The sequence below is a fragment of the Neurospora tetraspora genome (assembly GCF_033439725.1).
Source record: "Neurospora tetraspora strain CBS 560.94 chromosome Unknown B0H65scaffold_7, whole genome shotgun sequence".
Classification (NCBI taxonomy): Eukaryota; Fungi; Ascomycota; class Sordariomycetes; order Sordariales; family Sordariaceae; genus Neurospora; species Neurospora tetraspora.
In genome coordinates, this window is record NW_026944389.1 from 2,621,600 (window position 1) to 2,644,344 (window position 22,745).

The 22,745-nt window shown below is 53.3% G+C and overlaps 7 protein-coding genes across 7 annotated transcripts; 2 read left to right on the plus strand and 5 right to left on the minus strand.

Moving 5' to 3' along the window:
- Positions 1 to 2,986: 2,986 nt before the first annotated feature.
- B0H65DRAFT_433008 (uncharacterized protein) lies at positions 2,987 to 6,911 on the plus strand (the record flags this gene model as incomplete). The annotated part of the gene is made up of 4 exons (XM_062825035.1): positions 2,987 to 3,266; positions 3,338 to 4,694; positions 4,748 to 4,816; positions 4,874 to 6,911. The coding sequence occupies 4 exons, from the start codon at positions 2,987 to 2,989 to the stop codon at positions 6,909 to 6,911; spliced, it is 3,744 nt and encodes a 1,247-aa protein (XP_062678705.1).
- A 338-nt stretch (positions 6,912 to 7,249) lies between these two features.
- Positions 7,250 to 8,345, minus strand: B0H65DRAFT_297743 (uncharacterized protein). Its single transcript, XM_062823109.1, has 2 exons — positions 8,007 to 8,345; positions 7,250 to 7,748 (listed from the first exon to the last, which is right to left on the minus strand). Exons 1-2 carry the CDS (start codon positions 8,090 to 8,092, stop codon positions 7,589 to 7,591), a joined length of 246 nt encoding a protein of 81 aa, XP_062678706.1. The 5' UTR covers positions 8,093 to 8,345; the 3' UTR covers positions 7,250 to 7,588.
- A 1,459-nt stretch (positions 8,346 to 9,804) lies between these two features.
- B0H65DRAFT_297623 (uncharacterized protein) lies at positions 9,805 to 13,069 on the plus strand. The gene is made up of 3 exons (XM_062823107.1): positions 9,805 to 10,547; positions 10,608 to 10,858; positions 10,930 to 13,069. Exons 1-3 carry the CDS (start codon positions 9,965 to 9,967, stop codon positions 12,712 to 12,714), a joined length of 2,619 nt encoding a protein of 872 aa, XP_062678707.1. The 5' UTR covers positions 9,805 to 9,964; the 3' UTR covers positions 12,715 to 13,069.
- Positions 13,070 to 15,175, minus strand: B0H65DRAFT_297624 (squalene epoxidase-domain-containing protein). The gene has a single exon (XM_062823108.1). The coding sequence runs from the start codon at positions 14,991 to 14,993 to the stop codon at positions 13,425 to 13,427; it is 1,569 nt and encodes a 522-aa protein (XP_062678708.1). The 5' UTR covers positions 14,994 to 15,175; the 3' UTR covers positions 13,070 to 13,424.
- Positions 15,176 to 15,872: 697 nt separating this feature from the next.
- B0H65DRAFT_476207 (uncharacterized protein) lies at positions 15,873 to 19,440 on the minus strand. Its single transcript, XM_062827346.1, has one exon. It carries the CDS (start codon positions 19,189 to 19,191, stop codon positions 16,075 to 16,077), a length of 3,117 nt encoding a protein of 1,038 aa, XP_062678709.1. The 5' UTR covers positions 19,192 to 19,440; the 3' UTR covers positions 15,873 to 16,074.
- A 7-nt stretch (positions 19,441 to 19,447) lies between these two features.
- On the minus strand, positions 19,448 to 21,548 carry B0H65DRAFT_476209 (mitochondrial carrier domain-containing protein). Its single transcript, XM_062827347.1, has 3 exons — positions 21,159 to 21,548; positions 20,774 to 21,071; positions 19,448 to 20,711 (listed from the first exon to the last, which is right to left on the minus strand). The coding sequence occupies exons 1-3, from the start codon at positions 21,387 to 21,389 to the stop codon at positions 19,948 to 19,950; spliced, it is 1,293 nt and encodes a 430-aa protein (XP_062678710.1). The 5' UTR covers positions 21,390 to 21,548; the 3' UTR covers positions 19,448 to 19,947.
- On the minus strand, positions 21,549 to 22,739 carry B0H65DRAFT_560564 (peptidase S24/S26A/S26B/S26C). The gene is made up of 2 exons (XM_062830149.1): positions 22,331 to 22,739; positions 21,549 to 22,247 (listed from the first exon to the last, which is right to left on the minus strand). Exons 1-2 carry the CDS (start codon positions 22,585 to 22,587, stop codon positions 21,950 to 21,952), a joined length of 555 nt encoding a protein of 184 aa, XP_062678711.1. The 5' UTR covers positions 22,588 to 22,739; the 3' UTR covers positions 21,549 to 21,949.
- Between the last annotated feature and the right edge of the window lie 6 nt (positions 22,740 to 22,745).

Sequence of the window (22,745 nt, forward strand, 5' to 3'; positions counted from 1 at the left end):
AACATATGGGAAACTAGGTTGATGGAGTCAGTCTCCGAGTCATATGCCAAAGGATTTGCGAGAGTGCGGAATTCCAAGGATCAAGTTCCGCTCCAAGCATGCTCGGTTTATACGGGTTTTGGCCGGTGCCATCATCTCGCTGCATGAACCACCACCGGAAAGTCCGCCGGGGAAAGTGGGTCATCGGCTCGGAGTGGGTCCTATTTTCGCCGGGCAAGGACCCGGTTAGCTTACGTTTGTAAGCTCTTACAAGTATGAGGTCCGGACTCTTATCTCATACCGCTGGGTTAGGGTCCGTATACTTCCAGCGATACAAGAATGTAACGTACGGCTGGTGCTTTACCGATCGAAAACCTAGCAATTGCCCACCAGGCTGTCAACTGCTGTGGTGGTTCCTTGGACCGTAGTACAGAATTAGACAAACACTGGTCAATGTGATAGGAAGAGCAACCGCACCGAGCAGGTGCAGTAGCCGTAACGGGAGATGACGCCGCTTCAAGGCGTTCCGCACCACCACAGTCAGCGATGTTTGCAGCCTCGAGATCGTCAGCTGGCCGCAGAGATTCGTAGAGGGTGTCACAGGTCATACAGCTGTTGTGTGTTCCGTATCAAAGTACCCAGGATCGTTGATGACGGTCGTAACCCTACCTGCCCATGTCCAACGTAAACCTTTCTCCGAATTTGCTTCGAGATGCGTAGCTGAGACGGTTGGGGACAGCTGAGGAGGTCGGCACGTAGGATGCCTCTTACAAGTTTTCAATGGCGCGAAAGCCTGAGATTTATATCCGATTCTTTAGCATGATAGGATGCCTCATTGCTCATTGAAGGTCAATAGTGTTTTATAACTTCTGATGAGAGCAAATGGTGAAGCAAGAAATGTTTTGGGCTTGCCGTATCGCCTCGTCCAATGTGAATGAGTCGTTTAAAGGATGCAAGTGTCCGTCGTGGTGGATGCGGCTTGTGACCGAATCGAACGACTTGTTGCAACCCTCCATCACATCTCAACCCATCAACCATCGACGGCGGACCCACCCGGACTGGCGAGACGACTACTATCGACCGGTCTCCTATCGCCGTCGCATCGGGACGCATCTTTGGTCATGTGTCACCACCAGGACCCTGCGTTGATGGCGACATAAAATATCGACGATATACATATGTATTTGAACGTCCATACATGCAGTCGCTAGTGTCAACTGTCAATCTCAAGAGCTCAACGGACGGCTTCCTGGTAATAATAGCTCAGTAGGTAGGTATGCGAACATTCCATGAGATATGTAAGACAGCTCGCACAAGAGAGAGGGTCAGGCTGTCTCATGGCTTTGAATCACCCTGACCGCCCTCGAGGCCTTGACTGGCACTTTCTCAGCCTCCATGAACGCAGTACGTCGGCAGGCTGTGCTTGGCAGCGACCATGTTCTGGATACGATTCGTGGAAGATGGAATGGGGGCTTGTCCCAGGTGCACACGAAGGAAAGACAAAAGAGGCAAATGCAGCACTTGCTGGGTGGCCTCATTAGATCGGCTGCCCATGTGAAATCGGCCGCGTTCCGTTGAGGCCTTTGACGGGAGGGGAGGCCCTGGTGCAATGGAGAGACGAGAGAAAGGGGAGAGCGAGAGAGGGACTGTGAGAGATGATAACCTCAAGGATACTTATGAAAGGCAAAAGCAATGAGCCTCCTCTCCTGCGATTTTGAGGAGGAAGAGTGCAAAGTGGAAATGATGGGGAATTTGAAACCCAGCAACTTTTGAGGTTCCATTCGTCAAGCTTGGTCTGGGCGGCTTGGGGGGACCAGGCTCGCGTGATTGGCCAGAGGCGCGTGGGAAGGTGCTGATAGAGCAAGGGCCCCCGGTCAGCCCCAATGTTTCTCAGACTCTCTTGTGTGCACTGCGGCCTCTGCCATCTCGCTGCTCACCGCATTCCCAGGATTTCGTCAGTCCCAAAACTCCGCACACCTTTCTTATCATCCATTCATGGTTACAAGACGAAGCCCGTGTTTGACACTAAAGATCTTCCGACACATCTCACGGTTGTTCCCCTCTTTCGAGCTCACTGCGATGGTGTCAGGTGCTGTTGCGCTTCACGCGCGTCATTTGTCGTGCAGCAGCCCCGTCCATGGTGTTGTCAGGTCTCGGAGCAAAAACCTAAAAGTTGGCCAAGAAAGAAGGACCACTCACTTACATCGGGTACAATACAAGGACGGGAATGGTCACGGCTCACGGTAGTCCCGCGGTAGTCGAGGCGCAGAAGTGGAAACTAAACTCGAGACAAGACGAAAGGTTGAAAGTTACAGTCTCCATGATACACGCTTGGTACCTGCCACTTTGCTGGATTGGGGAAACCGGACGGGCTTGGCCTCCAAGAGTTGTCTTGTCACTTGAGACGAAACGACGGGACGACCTGAGCTAACTTGCACCTTCTTCCTTCGTTTCTTTCTTCCCGTCTTCCTGTTCACTTCTTGTTCTTGGACCTGTTGGCTCCTGGACTGTTGCCGCCGCCGTGTAACCGGCGTACAGCCATTTCTTTTCTGCACCACCTCATCTCATCATCGACGCCCGTCCAGCGACGTGCCTACCCTCGAGGCCCCGACTCTGCCTCCCGGAGCCCGACTTACTTATCTTGACTCTACGTCTAAGTCCGGCTCCCCGGATTTCCCAGCTTCGCATCCTCTCCCGCTGTTATTCCACTGCGGTAACCAGGGTGTCGCCTCGGCCGGCCTCAAACATTATACCAGGACTACGTTCGGTCCCCTGCCAGCCCTGCCTCACTGACTACCAACCCCTTGTCTCTATTCCTTGCCTTGTCTTGTTCGCCCCTCTCGCAAGTCGCAAACATCAACCTACTCCAACCTTCTCGCCTCCGTCCCCTTACTATACCTCACCAGTGGCCCGCGGTCTTGCGATTCTGACCGCATCCATGGCGCTTTAAACGTCCACAAGAACTTGAGTCGGGGGCCATCGAGACCCGTTGCGGCCAGGAGAAAGCATGCTGTCCACCTTGATGCGACCCTTCAAGGGTGCTGCGCGCAACCCAGACGACGGCGATCTACTTGAGAGAAACTCGGAACCGCTACGACGTCCTGCTTCTGTCCGGAGTTATACCCAACATCGACACGCGACCGCCGACTTCACCGAGGCCGACGATGACGACGAGTCCGACGATGCGAGGCAACCACGCCGGAACGCTTCCAACCGAGGCAATGAGGATGAAGATGGTCTGAATCAGGCAATTGGTGTCCTGCCGCTCTTCTCTGCTGGGCACCTTGGTATGATACCTTCTGTTGCTCCATATACACCAAAGACCATGTGCCAAGGCTAATCCCGTACAAACCTCTAGACTCTCTCCCAATTTATAGCATGACGCATGCTATCCGCATCATTGTTCAAGCAAGAACCGATACGACCTTGACTTGGGAGCAGTTGAGGTCTCCCCAGGTATTCCAGTTTCTGGTCAAGCCAATGCAACAACAGATCCGATCCCAGCATTTCTCAAGGGGAACTCTATATGCCCTCATGGCAAATTGTCTCCAGTTCGAAAAGGAGTCTCAGATATATCCGGCAAACACCGGCAGCAGCAGCACACGAGCCAAGGTCTGTGAGTTGCTAGCCATCAAGCTACTCAAGGAATACTCGACTCGCGAACTTATCGATGCCCTTTCCTACGACTTCTATCCTCTGCAGGGCGTCTCGGGAATGCACACGCCGGCCAATTCGAATAACAGAGAGAAGCCGGCCGCCATGAGAACATCAACCCTCGAAGTCGCCATACGAGCCTCGGCAAAACATTTTCTGTCCCATCCTTTGGTCGTACAACAACTCGAGGCCATCTGGAATGGTGCCATCAGCTTTTACTCTGCCGCAGATCAGCTACATCGTCGCACATCGATAGCTACCGACCTATCTTCAACCCAGTCTCGTCGCCAAAGTACGGTACGAACACCGCTCCTTGGTAGTCAGCAAGGCAAGGAGGATCGTCTAGGGGGCCAATCATGGCCGCTGGGACGAAGATCTGTCGCGCTGTACGACCCTCGTCAAGCCTCGGTTTTCAAGCTTTCGCGGCTGAGGGTCCCGCGCTATCGCCAGTTCCTATCTACCTGCTCACTTGGTGTTCTTCTTTGCCTGTTCTTGGCCGTTCTCAATGAGAGATCCAGCACAATCACCACACTGGAGTTGATCTTCTGGTTCTGGAGTGCTGGGTTTATGCTCGATGAGATTGTCGGCTTCAACGAGAACGGATTCTCGCTCTACATCATGAGCTTCTGGAACATTTTCGACTTGGGCATATTGTTGCTGTTGATCATCTACTACTGTATGCGCATCTACGGCGTATTTCTTCTCGATCCGCACAAGTTGAACGACAATGCCTATGATGTCCTCGCTGCAATCGCCATCCTTTTGCTCCCCAGGATCTTCAGTATCCTGGACCATTACCAGTACTTTTCACAGTTGCTGATAGCATTTAGGCTCATGGCTGTTGATCTATTTGCGGTTTTCGTTTTGGTCGTTGTAGTCTGCTGCGGCTTCTCGGTATTCTTTATCTCCAAGAGCACGGACGATCCGAGTGTAGTGGCTTACAGCATGTTCCAGATGCTCGTGGGTTATAGTCCGGCCGCCTGGGAAGTATGGCCGGATCATAACTGGATGGGGAAGACGTTACTTGGCTTGTTTCTCATCATCTGCCACTTTGTGATTGTGTAAGTTGAGATGATCAAAGCTCCGGTGTGTGCAATGGCTGACCTTCTTTTAGGACCCTGCTTGTGACTGTGCTAACAACCTCGTTCATGGCTATTGCATCAAACGCAAAGCAGGAGCACCAGTAGGTCACTGTTGAATGCCACTGTATTCCCACTAGGTCTTTTGCTAATTAGCACAGGTTTCTCTTTGCTATCAACACGATCTCCATGGTGAAAAACGACTCACTCTTTTCATACGTCGCGCCAGTCAACATTCTCGCATGGGCACTGACCCCGCTAAGATTTTTCATGCCCATGAGGCAGTTTGTTTGGCTCAATCGCACCGTCATCAAAGCGACTCACTTCCCCTTGTTGCTCATCATTTTTATCTATGAAAGGTTTATTTTGGCCCCCTCTATGTACGAGCCGACGGACTTGGTGGAATATCCAGGCCGCGGCCGCCACAGAGCGGTTTCCATTGTAGACCCCGCAAGCAGGACAGCGCTCTTTAGCCCGAGCCTTCGAATTCGTGAAGAATCGTTGGTGGGTTACCAGAAGGATCGTGCCTTGGAAGAGGTGTTCCGACGTGCTCCTGATTTTGCAACCATACGGACTCAACGACGGAACGAGCGTAGGAAGAACCAAAATGCCATCCGATCGTGGATGGACCAACAAGATGGGACGTTTGCGTCTCCTCACAACTACGGTACCGTTGACAATAGACCGGCACAGGATTGGCAGAGGAGACTGAGCATGGTGAGGGAGCGACCAAAGAGGTTTTCAGGACATTATCCAGACACGAGATCAGCAGCAAGCGATCCGGCTGATATGGTATCTAATGCGACCTTTCCGGCGGCCCCTGAATATTTCAACAACGGCACTGCTCGACGGGATTTTGCGAACGAGGTGAAAGAGAACACCGATGCGGAAAACGGTGACGATGAGCTTGTTACAAATGATGAGTATGAGGAGGACAATGCAACTCACGACACCGAGCAGGTACGAAACTATATGGATCAAGACCAGTCGACCGAGACAGAAGAGGACTACTTCACGACTTCGGTTCCGTCGCGCTTCAATTCCGGACTCACATCAGTGCAGAGAACGCCGATTTCCCCCCGTCCCGGAACGTGGCGACGACTACCCATGCACAACCGTACCATGTCGAACAACACGATGATCTTTGCTCCTGCGCAGGACCGGCCCCTCGAGAGTTCTTCTTCCGCATCGATGGACCCGTCGTTACCATCTCGGTCTCGTCCCCACAGCACTCGGCATGCCATACCCGAAGGGTCGGTAGCTAGTCCAGGCGCAGGTCTTCGCTCTCCGCGTCGCTCCTTATACTTGGCATCCTCCCGTCCACAGAGCATGGTGATGTCGCCACGAGCCATGACCCGAACCGCGCCGAATATTAGCTCGGCTTTGGCATTGGAAATCCCAGATAGCGGTAGTGGAAACCGTGACAGCCCGTCATCCCGACGAAAGTCATCAGCCGAGCTGCCCACCTCCGCTGAATTTGACCCATCCGCCCTGGCAGCTGGTTCTGAAGCGGGCAATGGCGTGATTTCCAATTTCACTAAGCTGGCCACGGCCATGCTCGAGAAGAGCTCCCAGCAAGAGCAGGATAGCAACCGGATGAACAAGCTGATGTTGGCAAAGATCAAGAACCTGCAGGATAGTCTTGGCGACGTGGTGCGCGAGATGCGAGTCTTGAGGAGCACGGCACCCAACACGGCTGGAAATTCCGCAGACGAAGGGGCAAGTACCGGTAGCTACTTGGCCAAGAAAGCGATACAACAGCAACAGCAGCAGTACAGCACCCCAGCAAGGCGGGGGTCAGGAGAAGAGAGAAGGTCGTCCAGATTGTCCAGCTCGGCTAGTTCGGCTGGCTCAACAAACAGGGATATGGCGAATCGGGGGTTACGAAGATCAGTCAGGAGGTTGGAGACTGCTACGAGAATGCCGACTTTGAGTGGGCAAGACACAGTCAGGAGGAGGAATTCGAGAGAAGAAAACGAGGAAGATACCAGCAACTATTCGAGAAGCGAGATATTCGAGCCGAGGCATGATCGGAGGAGTAAAGGAAAGGGAAAAGCTGTTATTGGAGCAGCAGCAGCTTCGATGTCAGATGCGGAGGAGGACGAAGATCGTCGCGGTCATCAGGTTGGTGGTGGTAGTTCACTGGATGAGCGCCATCATAACCAGGCAGAGTTTATCAGGAGCGGAAATTTTCTCTGAAAGAATGGGTTTCTCGACTTCTCAAGTCGGAAGGAAGGAAGGAAGGAAGGAAAGGGCAGGACGGTTTAAGGGAAGGAAGGGAGTGAGTGGTTGATTGATATCCTGCATAACTTTGCATGCATGTCTGAGTATTGGTAGTTATTTGTTTCGTCTCTTCACTCTCATATGGGGTTTTTCCGATGGGTTGGCATTTTAGTCATACTACCTACGCGCTGGTTGAAGGTAGTCGTTGCATTGGGAAGGCGTTGAAATTGAGATTACTATGAAGGGCATGTTGGTTGATCATTATTGCACGGTTGACATGCATGTGCTTAGCATCTTCGTGCAGTTTGAGGTCTTTGTCATATATCGTTGCTTTTCACAAATCAAGATTGAGGTGCTTATTACCTGACTATCTTCAAACCTCTGCCGTTGTCATTCTTGTTGTCTTGACAAAATGACTACTGATCCAAAAATACGCTCAACTTGTGCCTCTTCTCATACAATCCCGTTTCGAAATTTGCAGGCCCGGCTGGCTACCCGCCCTTGATATCAATCATTACAATCCCATCCAAAAAATCTTATATCTCGCACCCATCAATTCGTTCATGTCGTTTCATTATTCGTAGTTCATCATTGACTCATCCAACCACAACACCCCATCCCCTCCTCCATTCCTCTCCCCCAGGTCAGACATATCAAATCCCCCCACCACTCCTATCGACGCTGACATAAAACTGCGAACCAGGCGAGCTCTTCTGCGCCACCTCGTTGTTGCGGATCGTCGTCGACACGTACTTGAAGGTGGCGCCTACGCCGGCGAGGGCGAAGGTGAAGAAGGCTAGGCGGGGGTGGCGGCTAGGAAGCGTGTGTAAGTTAGGTGGAAGGTGAGTGGTGTGAACGATATAGAGTGCTAGGTAAGGTAGGTTTGGGGTAGGATTGCGAGGAGGAGAGAGAGAGAGAAAAGAGGAAGAGGATGGATGGATGGATGGATGGATGAGAAACGGGAGGAAAAAATTGGAGAGATACCCGAACCGGGCTGGGTCTTGACTTGGTGGTCGTCGTGATGTTCTTCTTCATGGAGGAAGGGAATGCATGATGAGATAGTGAACTTACACAAATAGTCGCGGGTTGGAGGAAGAGGTTCCGGAAGGAACGCCGCCGGTGCTGAGGGCGATGCGGGAAGCGGGAGAGGGGAACATTGTTTGTTTTGAGTTTTGTAGGTGTTTGGTTTATTTTGGTTTGGCTCGTAGGGTGAATAGAGATGTTTAGAGATGGGGGACCAAGGTTTGCTTTTATAGTTTGTTACCTAGGGTAGGAAGCAATCAAGGGACGGAGGAAGCAACCCAGACTGATGAAGGTAGGTAGGTGGTGGAGGAAGCAAAGAGGACTAGTATGCTGTAGCTAGGCCTGCTAGGCAGGCGGTGAGATATCCAATAGTTCGAAAATGTAAACAAATGGTTATCTAGACCAGACCAGGCAAGGGTGGTGGTCTAGTATGTCTTAGGTCTTAGGTAGGAGTCTTGTGTTTCTGTTCAAATGGGTAGGTGATAGTTCGGCTACCAATTTCAAGTACAAATTTCTCTCCGAGTTAAATGTTGGACTTGGTGGTTTCGTATTTCTGTTGTAGTATTGTAGTTCCTATCCAATGTGGTCGAACGATCTTTGCCGCCTCGCTTTATCAATGTTTTGAACGACTCTCGGAGATATGCGATCTCATACGATGAACCGAAAATGGACTGACGTCGCGGGCCATGGGTGCGGGCCGGGGTCTAATGGACCGTTCGCGCGGGGAGGCGGGGAGGGCAATGGGCACGCGACACATCCCGACAGACATCATGCACCGGACACTTGGACCTTGATCAAGCTTTAGTTAGCTCATCGGAGTTGTTCAGATGGTGGAAGATGCGGAGGCGCTGAACGGTTGACGCCTTGACGCCTCAACGTTTGGGATCAAATCATGGAAAGAGTTGAGGCCTAGACTTGAGAACCATCTCTGCAAGATCGGCTGATCACACCGAGGCCCCTGGTCATCGTCGGTTTAAAGGGTCTGAAACGCCTGGAACGTTGGGGGAAGATTTGGAGCTAGAGAAGGAGCTAAAGCCGGCGCAAAGTGCGGGGTGTTTCTCCGGGACCTGCTTGGCCCGTTCCGAGGTTCGTCCTGACAGTTGTAAGGCGGGCGAATGGCATTCGGAGATGGGCCGAAGAGGATATGCCGATACAGTTGCATATGTACTTCAAGCAAGCTTAACGTTCAGAAGTGGAATGGAGTTGATCGATATCGATGTTGGGCGTGGTTTGTGGATTCTTTCTTATGTCCACACCGTGGGGTATGATGATTCTGTAGGGCTGTCAACAGGGGTTATAGAGGATGCCTATGCCTCTTGACGTGGGCAGTGATGGCGATAGACGTGAGTGTTTCCAAACTGCAAATACAGACGGGAAGCCAATGTCGGTCTTTGATATCAAATTTTGCTTGGTTCCAACAATCAATCCCTTTGGCTTATGGCTGCCTGCTCCTCCACACCAGCAATGAGGCCTGGTTCGCCGTCTGCCTTTATGCAGGCAACATCAGGCAACCAGTAATATTCTTCCATTGCTTGAATGAAGCTGACAGGACTCATTCAAGCAGCAGGCAACGGGGCCTCTTGCGGACAAGGGGAGAGGTTGGTGGCTTCGTATGCCCAAGCTCTCCATGGTTTCACCAACTCACCACTTTCCCGTCCCTCTTCTTTGATACGCTCTTCGCTTGAGGCTGACACCCAGTTCATCTATTTAAGCTGTCACTCGCTGCTGTGCCAGACAACCCCGCAGGCAGCTGCCTACCTCTACCACTCTCATTCCTCTACGTCAACTCTTCTTCTTCGACTTCCTTCACACCGAAGCCTTGAGGTTCAGATAAGCTCTGTCTCATCTACCTCGCGCATACGTTAACTTGACCTCTCTCGTTCTTTTTCGGTTGTGGCCTGTTCCAACAGCTCACTCTCCATCCCGCCGTCCTTTGCTCTTTGCCAGCTTAGCATCTTTTGCTTAATTCATCCAACATCTACCCTGTTCACCGTCAGTTCGCCATCATGGAGTGGCCTTCAGAACCCGCCGCCCTTGACCGGCCTCCATCACCCTCCCCTCTCGAATTGTCCGTCGAACATGCTATTAATAATCACTTTAACGAGTTGAACCTTCTCATGAGCAGAACGACAGAGGATGGAGAGGGCAATGTTCTTGCGGTTGTTACCTTTCCAAAGAACTCAGACGCCATTGCTTGCAATGGGAGTAGATGGCAGACACTGTGGCTCAGAATGAGCTTCCCAACACTTGTCGGTCTCAATTCAAGCAAACTCAACGCCATGTTCGACCCCAGACGCCAGGAACGCATGCGCCGCCAACTAGGAATGGAAACATTACCTCCTGGGATCGACTACGTGCTCGACTTCACACCCCCAACTGAGGGCTCAGAGCTGGCCGACCTCACTGCTGCCCTTTGGCTTCCAAAGATGGTCAAGCTATGGTTTTTGGCCGGACATTATTGCCCAGAGGAAATTCTGGAGAGTGGACACCTGATGAGCATCTGGGATAAGAGACCCCTTGCTAGCAGGTCGGTAGCTGCCATGCTTGCCCTTGGCCATGATGATGCATGCAGGAGTCTCCTGCAATTCTGTGAGTCCAGGCCCCCTTACACTTTATATCTAGATCAAAGTCTCACAAACTACTTTGCAGGCTCCATGGACAGATCCGAATGGAAACCAAAGGATGTCCCTGGTATCGTTGACGTGGACCCGGAGGCCGAAGAACATTCTAATTATTTTCCCACGTTCCGAAGGATCCCAGACTACTGCGGAATACGGCACCGAGTTGCAATCATGAGGGTGCTTCATGCTATCAACGGGAACGGTCTTCTTCTCAACTCAGCTGCACGCATGTGGACAGTCGCTCAAGTGGCAATACACCTGGAGATACCCCAGGTAGTTGTGAGTAATTACCTCATGCCTAATTGCTCCGTTCTGATGGCAGGAAACCATACTGACTCATCGCCGTCTAGGTTGATCCGGTGACACAGTGGCTGATCGCCCCGCCCAACACGAAATTCGTTGAAATCTGCCCCGAGAGATCCTTCCAGCTCGCGCTTGCTCTTAAGATCCCCAGTGTTCTCATCGCCGCCTTCAGGATCCTCGTGAGTGAACTAGCCGTCGACTATGCGGCGCCGGACCCCTCGCCGAAACGTCCGGCCCTTACCTGGGCCCAACGAAGAAGAGACGACTACGGCGACTTACCATCGGACCCCGTTGAATATGCCAGTCACGCCTTTTTTGAACGGATCACCGGCCTGCTCGAGATGCTTCGCTCCAACACCGTATTCGACCATATCGGGACCGGTCTCAAGGAATGGGATCTCTTGAAACAGCAAACCTCGATCGTCCACGAACAGGGAAGCGACGAGCTCAAGACTGCCCACGGAAACCTCCTCCAAGCCCTTGTCGGCGCCTTCCACAATATCATTCAAAGGTGTCTCCGAGAAAACGCCCCACTCGGCCGTCTCGCCACCCTCACCGCAGCCCAACGCGACCATTACATATCCAAGCACGAACGCGACTCCCTCGGGCACCTGTACGAAAACCTTAGCCACTCCCAGCGCGCCCTCACGCCTTTCTTCTGGGAGAGTCTTCGCAACCAGAGCACATCAAACCCGTCCGGCAGCGGTCCCTTCAGCCTCTCTACCTACAACGGCTATGCAATCCGAACTTACGCCGATAAATATACCTCTCTCTGGAGATCCGCCAACCTCCCCCACCCCGATTTCCAACCGGAACCCGCCAGTAGGTCCAACCACTTCACAAAGCGCCTGAACGAGTTCAACATCCACCAATTCGAGACCGAAGTCTTTGCCGCCCTCACCTCTCTATGCTACCGCGTTTTGGGAAAAGGGTACAACGAAGAGCCCTTCCAATTTTTCCTCTCGGACCACTTACTCCTCCCCAGTCTGACCTCCCCAGAAATGGATTTCCTGCCTATCTGGGCCGGCGGTCTCGACGATGGGTCGGGCGGCGTGTTTCAGGCTGCCATCCCCCCTGCGGAAATGGGACCGAGTGAACCCGGACCGGCGTATCATACGGGGTATACGATCCCGACTACGGGTACGAGGACTACCGGTACTGGCACCCGTGATGGGGATGGTGATAACACAACCATGATGGACGACGACGACGACGACAGAGTTGGTGGTTCGATCTACGGCGTATCCGAGCTTGGCGATCATCTCGACAGGTTCGAAATCATCAGTGTCCGCACTGCGCAGACTGCGACGGAAACGGCTACGGTGCCCAGCATGGATGTCGAACAAAGCGTAGTGACGACGACGACGACGAGTAGCACGGGACTTGGAAGTGGCCTTGGACGACTTAACCTAGACCCCGGGGGACCGAATCGCCATCGGGTCGTAGCGGTACCTTCTTCAGAAATATCATCGGAGGAGGGTTTCTCCCTTACTTCTAGGGAAGATGGCGAGTATGCGGATGCTATGTATACGCAGCCGGCGGAGCATCAGGCGGCGGGAAGGGCGTTGGCTAGGTATGTGGATGGTACTACTCCTGATACTAATACTCCGGGGACGAGCGAGAGTGGGGGTGCTTCGTCTTCTTCGTCAAGGCGAGGCGGGGCAGCAGCAGCAGGAGGAAACGCGGGAGGTAATAATAAGAATAGTGGGTATTTAGATACCGATAACTTCATGCTTGAAGATGATGATGCAGATGGTGGGTTGAAAGATCTGGATGACTCAGATGATGGGAGCTCAACGGTGGGGGCGGATTCGGATTATGATATGGTGTAGGACGACGTATCGAATACGGAGGACGCAATCGTACTTGCTCTGGAGCATCTCTTTAGGAGTTGAATGCATTTGTTAGGTGTACATTTGGGAAATGATTGGGAATTTGCATGGAGGGAAGCAACAATGTCTTTGGAATGGATTTTTACAGTGAAGTACACATAGAGATCTTTCTTTGGTCCATAAGTGTCATGAGCGGACTCTTTCTGACCCTGTTTACCAGCCCAGGTGTCTGTTGATAACGAGATCCTGCGGTCACTTCAATTCAAACAGATCAAACGTATTGAGATTGCGAATTATCCCTTGCAAATGCTATCGAGTGTCTTCGTTCCCTGTAGTCATGGCAGGTTCTGAAAAGTCTTTGACTTCGGTCATCGCGTAACGCTTCCTGAGTTGTCACCAACAGACCATCCAGATCATCGTTCTTCTTCCAGTCATTAGCATTATTATACCCGATAATTCCTACTATATCTTCAAGAAGCTAACTATACACTGCAACAGGACCCTGTACCCATAAAAGGGGGTTTGGTTCGTCCAAACACTTTGCAGGCCATCATCCTTCTTTTTCTAAAATCTCATCATATCCTTCATCTTCGTCTTTCCCTTTGATCTTTCCGTTTCTTCGTAGTGCTCTTTAATAAGCGCTTCATTTCTTCTTTCCGCACCTATCATCATCAACCATTACACCCCCATTCCCCATCCCCAATCTCAACTCAAACAGCCTCCTTCCAAATCGTCGGCAAAAATACCACACAAGCTTTCCAAAGAATCAACACCGCATCAACCAACACCAACGGCGCCTTCCACAAACCCCAAACACTCCCCACCCTCTCACACATATGCAACCAAATCGCCACAAACGCCACCGTAAAGAAGTGTCTCGCCAGCACCACGGGCTCATGCAGTAATCCACCCATCAGCGCCACGGGTTCATCCGTCTTTGCGCCACCCATCTGGAAATACGCAAAACACCCTTTTCTGAGGGCATCAAGCTGCCAATCATCCGCCGCAAACAAACTGTACAGCGCCTGCGCCAGGGTATTGATGATACTCGTCCAGGCTTTCCGGCGCCAGTGGAATTCCTTCATGGCGGTTTCGACAGCGGCGGAGTCAGCGAGGTTGGGCACGCGATCTGGGTGCAGCAGCGAAGCCAGCAGGACGACGTCCGAAAAGGCAACCGTCATCCCGCCCCCCGTCAAAGGGTGGCGCATGTTGTACGCGTCGCCTAGCAACAAGACGCCCGGGGTGCGGGCCGTGTTGGCTTTCCCCGAAGCGGGGAGGTAAGAGTTGGGCATGGAGCGGGGGATTTTGCCGTCTTCGAGAGCGGCGAGGACGGAGGGGCGGACGGAGGCCGGGAGGGTGGGCACGACGGTGTTTTCGATGTAACCCCTTACGCCGCCGTTGGCGGGGGAGGCGGCGGGGAGGTTGTGTGGAATGTCGATGAGGGCGCGGGTTTCGTGCGTGCCGATTTGGTAGAGCAAGATGGGACTGGTTTTGCCGATGACGACGTGCCCGTAGTTTGAGGGGGGGAAAGGGCAGTCGATTAGTTCGAGGGCGTAGAACTTGGAGCGGACGACGGGGGTGGTGTTGGGGCCGGGGGGTAGGAGCTGTTTGCGGAACTTGGAGTCGTAGCCGTCGGCGATGAGGGTGAGCTGGCCGAAGAAGAAGTCGGGCTGTTTTTCGCCGGTTGAGCGGTCGGTGGTGAGGGTTTCGACGCCGAGGACTTGTTCGGAGTGTGAGCCGCGGATGACCGAGGTCACGGTTGTTTCGAAGATGGTGATGTTGGGGTGGCTGGCGCAGGCCTTGCGGAGCTGGCTGATGAAGCGGCCGTGGTGGAAGGATCGGCCTTCGGGTCGTCGTAGCTTCTGAGGTCCGTTATTTGTCTTGCCGCCGTTCGATGTTGTCGACTCTACCCGCGCGGCTGCTTCGCCAGAGTGCACCTTTCCTTGGTCGTCCACCACCGGGTAAGGAATGGCCACCTCCTCGCCGTGGAAGACGACGTGGTATCCGTAGCAGGTGATGGCATCGATCCCTTCGACGCAGTGGCCCAGCCCGAGCTTCTGCAAAGCTTGTAAACCTCCGGGCTGTAGCAACTCGCCCACTATCCGGTCGGGCTCATGCATCCATCTCTCGAGTAGGATCACGCTACGGCCCTGGTTGGCAAGCGCATACGCGGCCGCGCAACCAAAGACGCCGGCGCCTACTATTACCACATCGGCCTCGTGGAACTTCTCTCGCCGCTGCGCATTGCGGACCTCGGCGGAGTCGGTATCGATCGTCATCGGGAAAAAAAAGACGGGGGGTTGGTTGTGTAGATATATGAAGTTCGTTTACGTGGTTGACGTATCGGTATAGATCGGGTCGTTGAGGTTCCCGAACTGTTGTAGACGATCCTCCGCTGTGTGTGGGGTCTAGAAAGTGGGAGGGAGAGCTTGCGATAAGGAAGCACAGCGGGCAACCAGGAAACAAACAACGTCGAGGTCGGCTATAGAAATAAGTGTTTGTCGCGGTAGACGTCGACAGGGCGTTGGAGGGGAACAGAGAGCTTCGATGGTAGGTAGGCGAGAAGAGGCAGGCAAGGGTTTCGTGTAGCTTCGTAAATTATTTGGGTAGCGAATGGGTCGAGGTCGATGATCGAACGATTGTATGGGCAGATATGGGGTTGTCGGGATCGATAACAAAGAACCCCTATTTTTTGCTGGGTCTTGGTTGCTACGGGTACCTCGCTGGCTTCCCTACTTGGTATCTAGGAACTTTTTAACCCGGCAAGTCGCGAGACCACCCACTGTACCAACGCGTATGAGACAGGACCTACCAAAAAACACGCGGGGTAACAAAAGTCCAGATTTGCCATCCCCAGAAACAAAAAAGGTGAAATTTCGGTGGTATATATGACACAAAATCATAAACAAGTGCATCAACTTTTCAAGAACAACAAATCGTCCCATGCCGGGAAACACCGTAAACATCCAACTAATCAGACTGAGCCAATGGCATAGCGCACGGGCCACATGGCGCGGATACCCCTTTCTGCCCCTGACCGCTAACTTGACATGTGAGTCGATTCATCGTCGAACGCGGCGTGATGATGACAACATCTACGGCGAGGCCAATTGTCCAACTAGGACTACGTTTTGCGAGTTACACAGAGAGGTAAGGATGAAAGACATGCATCGCCAATTGACTTGTCCGTGATGCAATGACCATATACATGTCAAGAACAGTCTGTGAAGGTTAACAGAGACGTTCACACGTATGTAAACATCAACCAGGACTGTTTCATTGTCCAACTATCTCATATGCTATATGTACGTAGGTAGGTATGCTAAGTATGTATGTACTCCAACTCTTCCCATGATCCCTTCACGCCGCCGGCACAGGTTGTGCCAATCCAGCCCCAGTCCCAGCCATCTTACCACCCGCAGTAGGATACGCACTATCCAAAACCAAAAGCTCGTCAAAGACAGCCCTACCCTCCTCCTCCTCCTCTTGCTGCTGCCTCCGGAACTCCTCCTCAAAGTCCAGCTCCGCCTCATCATCTTGCCTGATCCTAGGCTTGCTATTCAACCACGGGATCTCGGCAAAGTCAACCAGAGCACCGCTCGCATCCAGCGCCGCCTGTCGCATGATCCGGACCGACTCCACGCCCAGCTTCACGCGCTGCGACTGCAACCGCTGGCGGGACTCGACGATCTTGTCGATACCCTCGCTCAAGACATCGTAGGCGTCGTGCCTTTGCTGCGTCTTCGCGTCGTTGAGGCGCGCTTCCATGACCATCTCCCGCGCCCGCTTGAGCGCCTTGAGGCAGCCCGTGTGCTCCTTGTAGTTGCTGGACATGGCCTTGGCCAGCACGTGGCGGATGCCGTCGATGTTGAGGAGGCCGGCGAAGGAGTAGAGCATGATGCGGAAGTTCTCTAGGTTGTAGCATGGTTCCGAGTGGTTGCTGGACTCGGCGGCCATGAGGGCGTAGTGATGCGCGCCTTCGAAGTGGCCGGACATTAGGCAGATCAAAGCAGCCCGGTGGAGGAAGGTGTCGGCTATCTTGAGGCCGACTTCTTTGATCCGGTCGATGGCTGTTTGGACGATGCTCCTGATTTCGCCGCCTTTTGCGGCGAGGTCGTTGAGTTGCAGGCCGAGAAGGTAGTTGAGGATGGCATCGACGTTGTTCCCTTGGTCCTGGGCTTTCAGCACGAGATCATAGGTCTTCTTGTAGGGCCTGGTTTCCAGCTTCAGCTGTGCGTTGACTGCCAGCTTTAGAGCGCACTCGGAGAAGGGCATCCCGAGGTGGAGGGCTCGCTTGTAGATGCTGAGTGCTTTGGCTGGGTGCCTGTAGCTCAGCGCCTCCTTCATCGCCAGAGAGACCTCATGTTCGGTATCAGATTTGCCCCTGACAGGGCCCATGTTGGGAGTTACACGTAACGAGAGAACTCGTCCGCGAGCAAATCCTCCATCGAGCTTGTTGTCTGATGAGAGCGCTGCATCCATCATGACGCGCTCTGTGTGTCTATCAACAAAGCTGGGATTCAATGCTCTGAGCTTGCGGAACAAGGTTCGAAGGTCTCGGAATGGCACATTCCAGTTTCTTCGGCAGCTAACAAGCACGGCGTTTGTGAATGCTGCGTCAACCTGGAATCCAGCGGTGCTACAGTATTCAAGCCACTCGACGAAGGATTCAAGATCGCGAATGGAGGCATACTGCTTCGCCATCAGGGTAACTAGGAACCGGCTAAGTGGCACCTTGAGGTCGGTGATATAGGATCTCATGAAGGCATCAGTCTCCTGGACAGTGTGATCTTTTGCGTAGGTTTTGACCACCGGGACAAATGCGGTACCGCACGCATCAAGTGCTGGCTTGGAGTCCAACTTCATGGCCCCGAATGATTCCCTGACTCCCTCCCAGTCTTGCTGCTTGGCTTTGAAGCGTGCAAAGATACCAAGCAGCCGCACGTCGTGGGCCAACTGTGGTAGCTCTGTTGAGGCTTGAGCGAAAATTGACTCCGCCTTAAAATCTTCCCCAGCTTCCAATGCCAACTCGATCATGACACGGTATACGCCGTCCAGATGGTAAACTACATCCTTCAAGCCTAACTCTATGAGTTGCTGGAAGAACGTCTCTAACTCTTCGAAACTGCCATGTCGTCTCCAGTGAGCAGTCAGGAGCCTCATGATCCATTCCGTTTTGAGCTGACACTTTCCCGAGGCAATGTTCAACAGGGTCTTGAGGACCTGAGTCGGTTTGTAGTTGTGGGCCTTCTCAACACACTGCACTAGCGGTCCTGCAATGCGAATGATGGATGGCGCACTCGGGCTCATCTTGCAGTAGTTGGCGAGGAACAATCGAATGGCTGCCTTGTAATCGCCAGTGTCATGAAGTTTGGTGATAACCCATGAGGTGAAGTCATATTGACTCTCCGAGACCGAGATACACCTCCAGTATACGTCAATGGCCCTGGTGGATTTCCCCACAGCAAAGGCATGGTCGAGCAACGCTCTTCCCACCGCAAGCAATTCGGCACTCTGGACCACCGGCTTTTCCGTGAACCTTGGCAAGAAGAGACTGATGGCCGTTTCGAGTTTGGCTGGACATATGTTCTCCCCGGTCTTCGCTTGCGTCGCTTTGGCGAGAAGTGATTCTATCAGCCGTACAGGTTGGAAGTCGAAATATCGCGCCTCTGTGAGTGGTGCACGGGCTAACACGGTAGATAGGATCTTTGCGGCCTCCTCTGATCGTTCCAAGTCCAAGTAGGTCCGGCAGAGTAACGCAGAAGCCTCCATCCAGGCCTCGTCCAGATTGCCCGGGGCTTGGTTTTGATTGGTCGCTTCGAAGATTAATGATGCGGCCTTTTCCATCTGACCCAATTCTTTGGTTCTGCAAGCTTCCTGAATCATGACGACAATATTATCATTGCTGGGGAACGCGAGCGAGCTTCGCCCTCCTTCGTTGTCTGCCTTCCTTGAGAACCTGTGATGAATATGCCGAGTTTGCGTGATCGGTGTTCCTTCTACCGGTGGGATAAAGTGGTGCTGCCCTGTGAGGGTTCGCTTCTTGGGTGTAAATGACCTTGATGTTTCTCTGCGGCTATGCCCGCAAGGATGTGGCCCCGAATCATGCTCTCTCCGTGTTGTTTCTGGCTCGCCGACATCCTCTCCTCTTCGCAATCGTTCCAATTCCGCGGCCCTAGCATTATCGTATTGTCGGATGATCTCCGCGGGCAGCGCAGCGTATGGCTCAGGAGCTAAGGGCAAGACGCCCGCATCCAGCAATGACTCTTCTTCCAGGGCCACAGCCAGAGCAGCGCCGCCCGTGTTGTAGTTCTTGGCTTGTCTGATGCGCTCTCCATTTTCAATTGCGGTCAAGGCGTTTCTGATTCGTCGTCGGCGATCTTCGGCAATGAGCGCGAGGGTGCAGGAGGTTCCCACGACAAGTCCTCGGAGGGCCGTCAAGGCAGCTTTGGAGGGGACAGGAAGTGGTGATGACATGGCCGCTGGTTCCCGTGTTCCATCTCGCTCGTCAGATCATGGTCGAAAATCCCCCGTTCGAGTCGCGTGGATGGTGGGCGTCGGGGAAGGGCCCTGGTGAAGAGGTAGAGAGGTAGGTGGTCGACGGCCGAAGCTTGTCGTGAGCTCCGAAGCTTGTGTGGGACACGATGAGCTCAAAAATGTTTCCAAAAATCGATCCGCGCTGCGCCGCGGGAAACAAGCACTGAAGGTCAAGTGGAAGCGAGACCCGAACGCCTCCGCTAGGAGTGGGCACTGTTGCACTGCAGCACCCCGCTAGCTGGGTGGGTCCAGCATCTTCAGGTTGGTAATGCCGTGTTGGACTTGGCGGAATCGCATCTCAATTTCAACGGCGCCCGCAGAGCCTCCATCCGAATCCCGAGAGCCAAAAAGATGAGCGTCTGAATGCGACCTCCCTCCCGCCGTCCAGTTTGGGCAATCCGTTGTTATTTTGACATGATCTGTCTCTCATATGTACAGCGTAACCCAGGGCAAACACCCCAACGACCTGAGCAGAGTATTCCAATGTTCCCAACGTAAAAAGGCTCGGGTCTATGTCTATATCGCTTATATTCATACAAATGCTTTGTGCTTCTCTATCCATCAATCCGTCCATCCCATAAACGCCTCTTTGATATTTTCCCTTGCCGCCATCTCCATCGCGGATAGAATACAACCAACATGTCTAGATATCGGTATACAATAACGCTTCATCTTGCGCTAAACAGAGATGCAGCATTAGGCCACCTCTGAACGTTCCTGTTCACCGGGCAAATGAGCCTCCAACTGACGCAGAATCGCCTGGTATAAAAACAGCATGCAGCCGCTTTGGATGCTGGTCCAGACTGCACGGGGTCCGACGCCTCTAAACCATCCGGCAATGCCTTCTGTCTGGTAAATCATCCTCAACCCCGTGAATACCGAAGACGTGTCCAGGGTAACAGCTCCTGGTCGTGGCGTGTGGGTTGATGGTGACGATGTCGATATTAGTCTTTTCTGGAGCTTTTGTGTCGAGCTCTCCGTGGTGCCGGACGCCTTGATAGTTCCGTCCTTCGCGGACACTTGTGTTGTCGCTGAGCCGGAGCCGATCGGCGATGCTGTGGGGTCCGGAACGACCTGGGTCTGAAGTCTGGTCTTGACTACATCGAGTGGGCACGTAATAGAACCAGCAAGACCTCCCGCCGCAGCACCCGTCAACAGTTCCAGCTGCCACCCAATGTCGCGGCTTCCCATCCACTTGTGCGCCCAGCTTTGAGCCTGCTCGTAGAACATGAACTGCAGGGCGGAAAAGGGCATGTCCCGATAGAGAGTCGCTTTGTATCCGTGGAAGAGGGCCGAAAATCCCTCTCTGCGAACAATGGTCCTGACAGCATCGGTCGTGCCCTTGTAGTTGTATCCAGATGCGAAGTAGGGGTTGTTATAGCGGCCTTGAAGTTGAAGGCGGGTCTTGAGAACTTCCGAGGGCACGTAGACGATAGACGCGGCAAAGTCGCCGAGGAACCCTAACCGCAACTCATGTCAGTAGGCGTAACTCCTATCAGCCGACTTTCCTCCTTCGACTTACCGCTGAGCAGGTAGGCGATATGGGGCTGGACGCCATAGTCCAGCATGTGCCGCTTGCTGTATTCGTAGGTGCCGAAGAACAGGACGGTTCCGGGAAACGATCCCAAGAGGGCCGGGAGCCAGCCGGCGTACAGGCCCCGTCGGATGCCTTCTTGTCGGAAGATTGTGTAGTATGATGAGCCCAGCGAGGTATATCTCGGCGGAATGTGCGGATCGCCTTGTTGTCGAGTTTTTACCGTGTCGAGCGAGTGCATGAGCATGTCGCCACTTGTCCCTCCTAAGCCGCCTGCAAGCATGCACTACCGCATGGTGGTCAGCGACAGTTTGAGGGTTGGCGATGATGGCGCGCAAGAGTTTCACCCAGGACAAGACAAGACATGACATACTTGCAGCAAAGGCGGGCGCCTTTCCAGATCCCCATCGTCAGGAGTCATATTACGCGGCGAGTCCTTTTCGGTGATAGTCCCAAAGCCCTGTTGATGTGTAAGTCCATGGTCGGCGACGGCCGTGGGCGACAGCGAAGACGGTGACGACGACGGCGCAATTGTGGATGTGGAAGTGGAAGCGGTGGTAGGGTGCAGAGGGTCCGTACTGGCTGCCTCGAAGCCAAGCACCATCGCCCTTTTTGGGAGGAGAAGGGAGGGCGAGGGAGTTCCGCCGCCTTAGGTGCGGGCAGCGATGTTCAATGGCGAACCCCCAAGTCTTTTGTAGAACCGCGGCGGGCAATGGCGCGCAAGCTTCATGGGGTAACTGAGATATGGATGCGAGAAGATCCAAGTTTCTTGATAAATTTCGAGGCCGCCTTTGCGCCTTTGCGAATGCCAAGACTGGCTTATCCGTTTTTTTCGGGCGCACCGTTGCAGGGTTCATGCAGCAATCGATGTGGCTCGTGCGTTTCGTTAACCCGCACGTAACATTGGTCCCCCTCGAATATTCTGTACAGCAACACCCCCTGAGACATAGTAAACAAACAGAGGCCCTGTGGTCCAGCAATCAAACTGATCCTGTTTCCTCCTTTGCTTCCCCTGCGGCCGTCGTCATTTCCCACTTATGTTGGTAACGACAAGCATCCTCTCATCGTCAAACCCAAAAGAACTGTCTGTGCGCCCAAAAAAGCAGCATGTGTGGACGTGACCCATTCACGCAAACAACAAGGTGGACATCCTCAAAGAATGGCTCACTCCAGCAGATGGCGTGCCTTCTTGATACCCGGTCGCAGGTTATGCTCCCACCACTTTACTCGTCCAAATCGATCCCACGGCGACAGGATATGCGTGACGCGCCCCGTGACCAAGCATGCTGATATCGGGCCGTAGTAGTTACTGTCCTTGGTCTTGTCGCCGTCTCCCTCCACCCAAATGTGCCCTTCTGGGACCTGGACGTATTCATGCGGATAAGGCGCCTTTGTACGGATCACGTCGCCTGCTATTCCGACTACTCTTTTTACGACCTTTCCCTTTGGGTTCAGTGGGTTTCTGGTTTACAGTTAGTCTTCAGGTTCCCAACTGGTGCCCAAATGCGGCACGCCAGATGCTGTAGGATGAGATTTGGGTCTCACCTAAAGGTCACAATCATGCCGCGCTTGAGGTTCCGGTCCGGGTACCACTTGGAGACCAGCACAATGTCCCGGCGCGTTGACTCATTGTGGTGCGGGTTGAAGAAGGGATACATGGACGGCCCGTTGATTTGTGTGATCTCAGCAACCCAACCGTTAAAGACCACCAATGGAGGGATCCATGTTGCGTAGCGGATGAGGTAGTGTGAGAACTGGCCGAGGAAGCCGTTCCGAATTCCTGTTCCCCATCGCGCCGCCATCGCTATCTGGCAAGGCGATTTGTCGAGCTACCGAAACTGTCAATGTGTTGCAACTCTTTGCCGTGAATTGCAATGCTGCTGTGAAATCGAGGGAGTGTGTTCGCCTCAACGGGCTCAGTGAGCAGTACGGAGCCTGTGACGTTAACATGGGGAGACGA

Coding starts and splice junctions, on each gene's coding strand:
- B0H65DRAFT_297743 (XM_062823109.1), bottom strand. CDS start 8,092: ATGTTCCCCTCTCCCGCTTCCCGCATCGCCCTCAGCACCGGCGGCGTT. Junction 7,749..8,006: donor TCCAACCCGCGACTATTTGT/GTAAGTTCACTA, acceptor CACGCTTCCTAG/CCGCCACCCCCGCCTAGCCT.
- B0H65DRAFT_297623 (XM_062823107.1), top strand. CDS start 9,965: ATGGAGTGGCCTTCAGAACCCGCCGCCCTTGACCGGCCTCCATCACCC. Junction 10,548..10,607: donor CAGGAGTCTCCTGCAATTCT/GTGAGTCCAGGC, acceptor ACTACTTTGCAG/GCTCCATGGACAGATCCGAA. Junction 10,859..10,929: donor TGGAGATACCCCAGGTAGTT/GTGAGTAATTAC, acceptor ATCGCCGTCTAG/GTTGATCCGGTGACACAGTG.
- B0H65DRAFT_297624 (XM_062823108.1), bottom strand. CDS start 14,993: ATGACGATCGATACCGACTCCGCCGAGGTCCGCAATGCGCAGCGGCGA.
- B0H65DRAFT_476207 (XM_062827346.1), bottom strand. CDS start 19,191: ATGTCATCACCACTTCCTGTCCCCTCCAAAGCTGCCTTGACGGCCCTC.
- B0H65DRAFT_476209 (XM_062827347.1), bottom strand. CDS start 21,389: ATGGTGCTTGGCTTCGAGGCAGCCAGTACGGACCCTCTGCACCCTACC. Junction 21,072..21,158: donor GGCGCCCGCCTTTGCTGCAA/GTATGTCATGTC, acceptor ACCATGCGGTAG/TGCATGCTTGCAGGCGGCTT. Junction 20,712..20,773: donor TATCGCCTACCTGCTCAGCG/GTAAGTCGAAGG, acceptor AGTTGCGGTTAG/GGTTCCTCGGCGACTTTGCC.
- B0H65DRAFT_560564 (XM_062830149.1), bottom strand. CDS start 22,587: ATGGCGGCGCGATGGGGAACAGGAATTCGGAACGGCTTCCTCGGCCAG. Junction 22,248..22,330: donor GGCATGATTGTGACCTTTAG/GTGAGACCCAAA, acceptor ACTGTAAACCAG/AAACCCACTGAACCCAAAGG.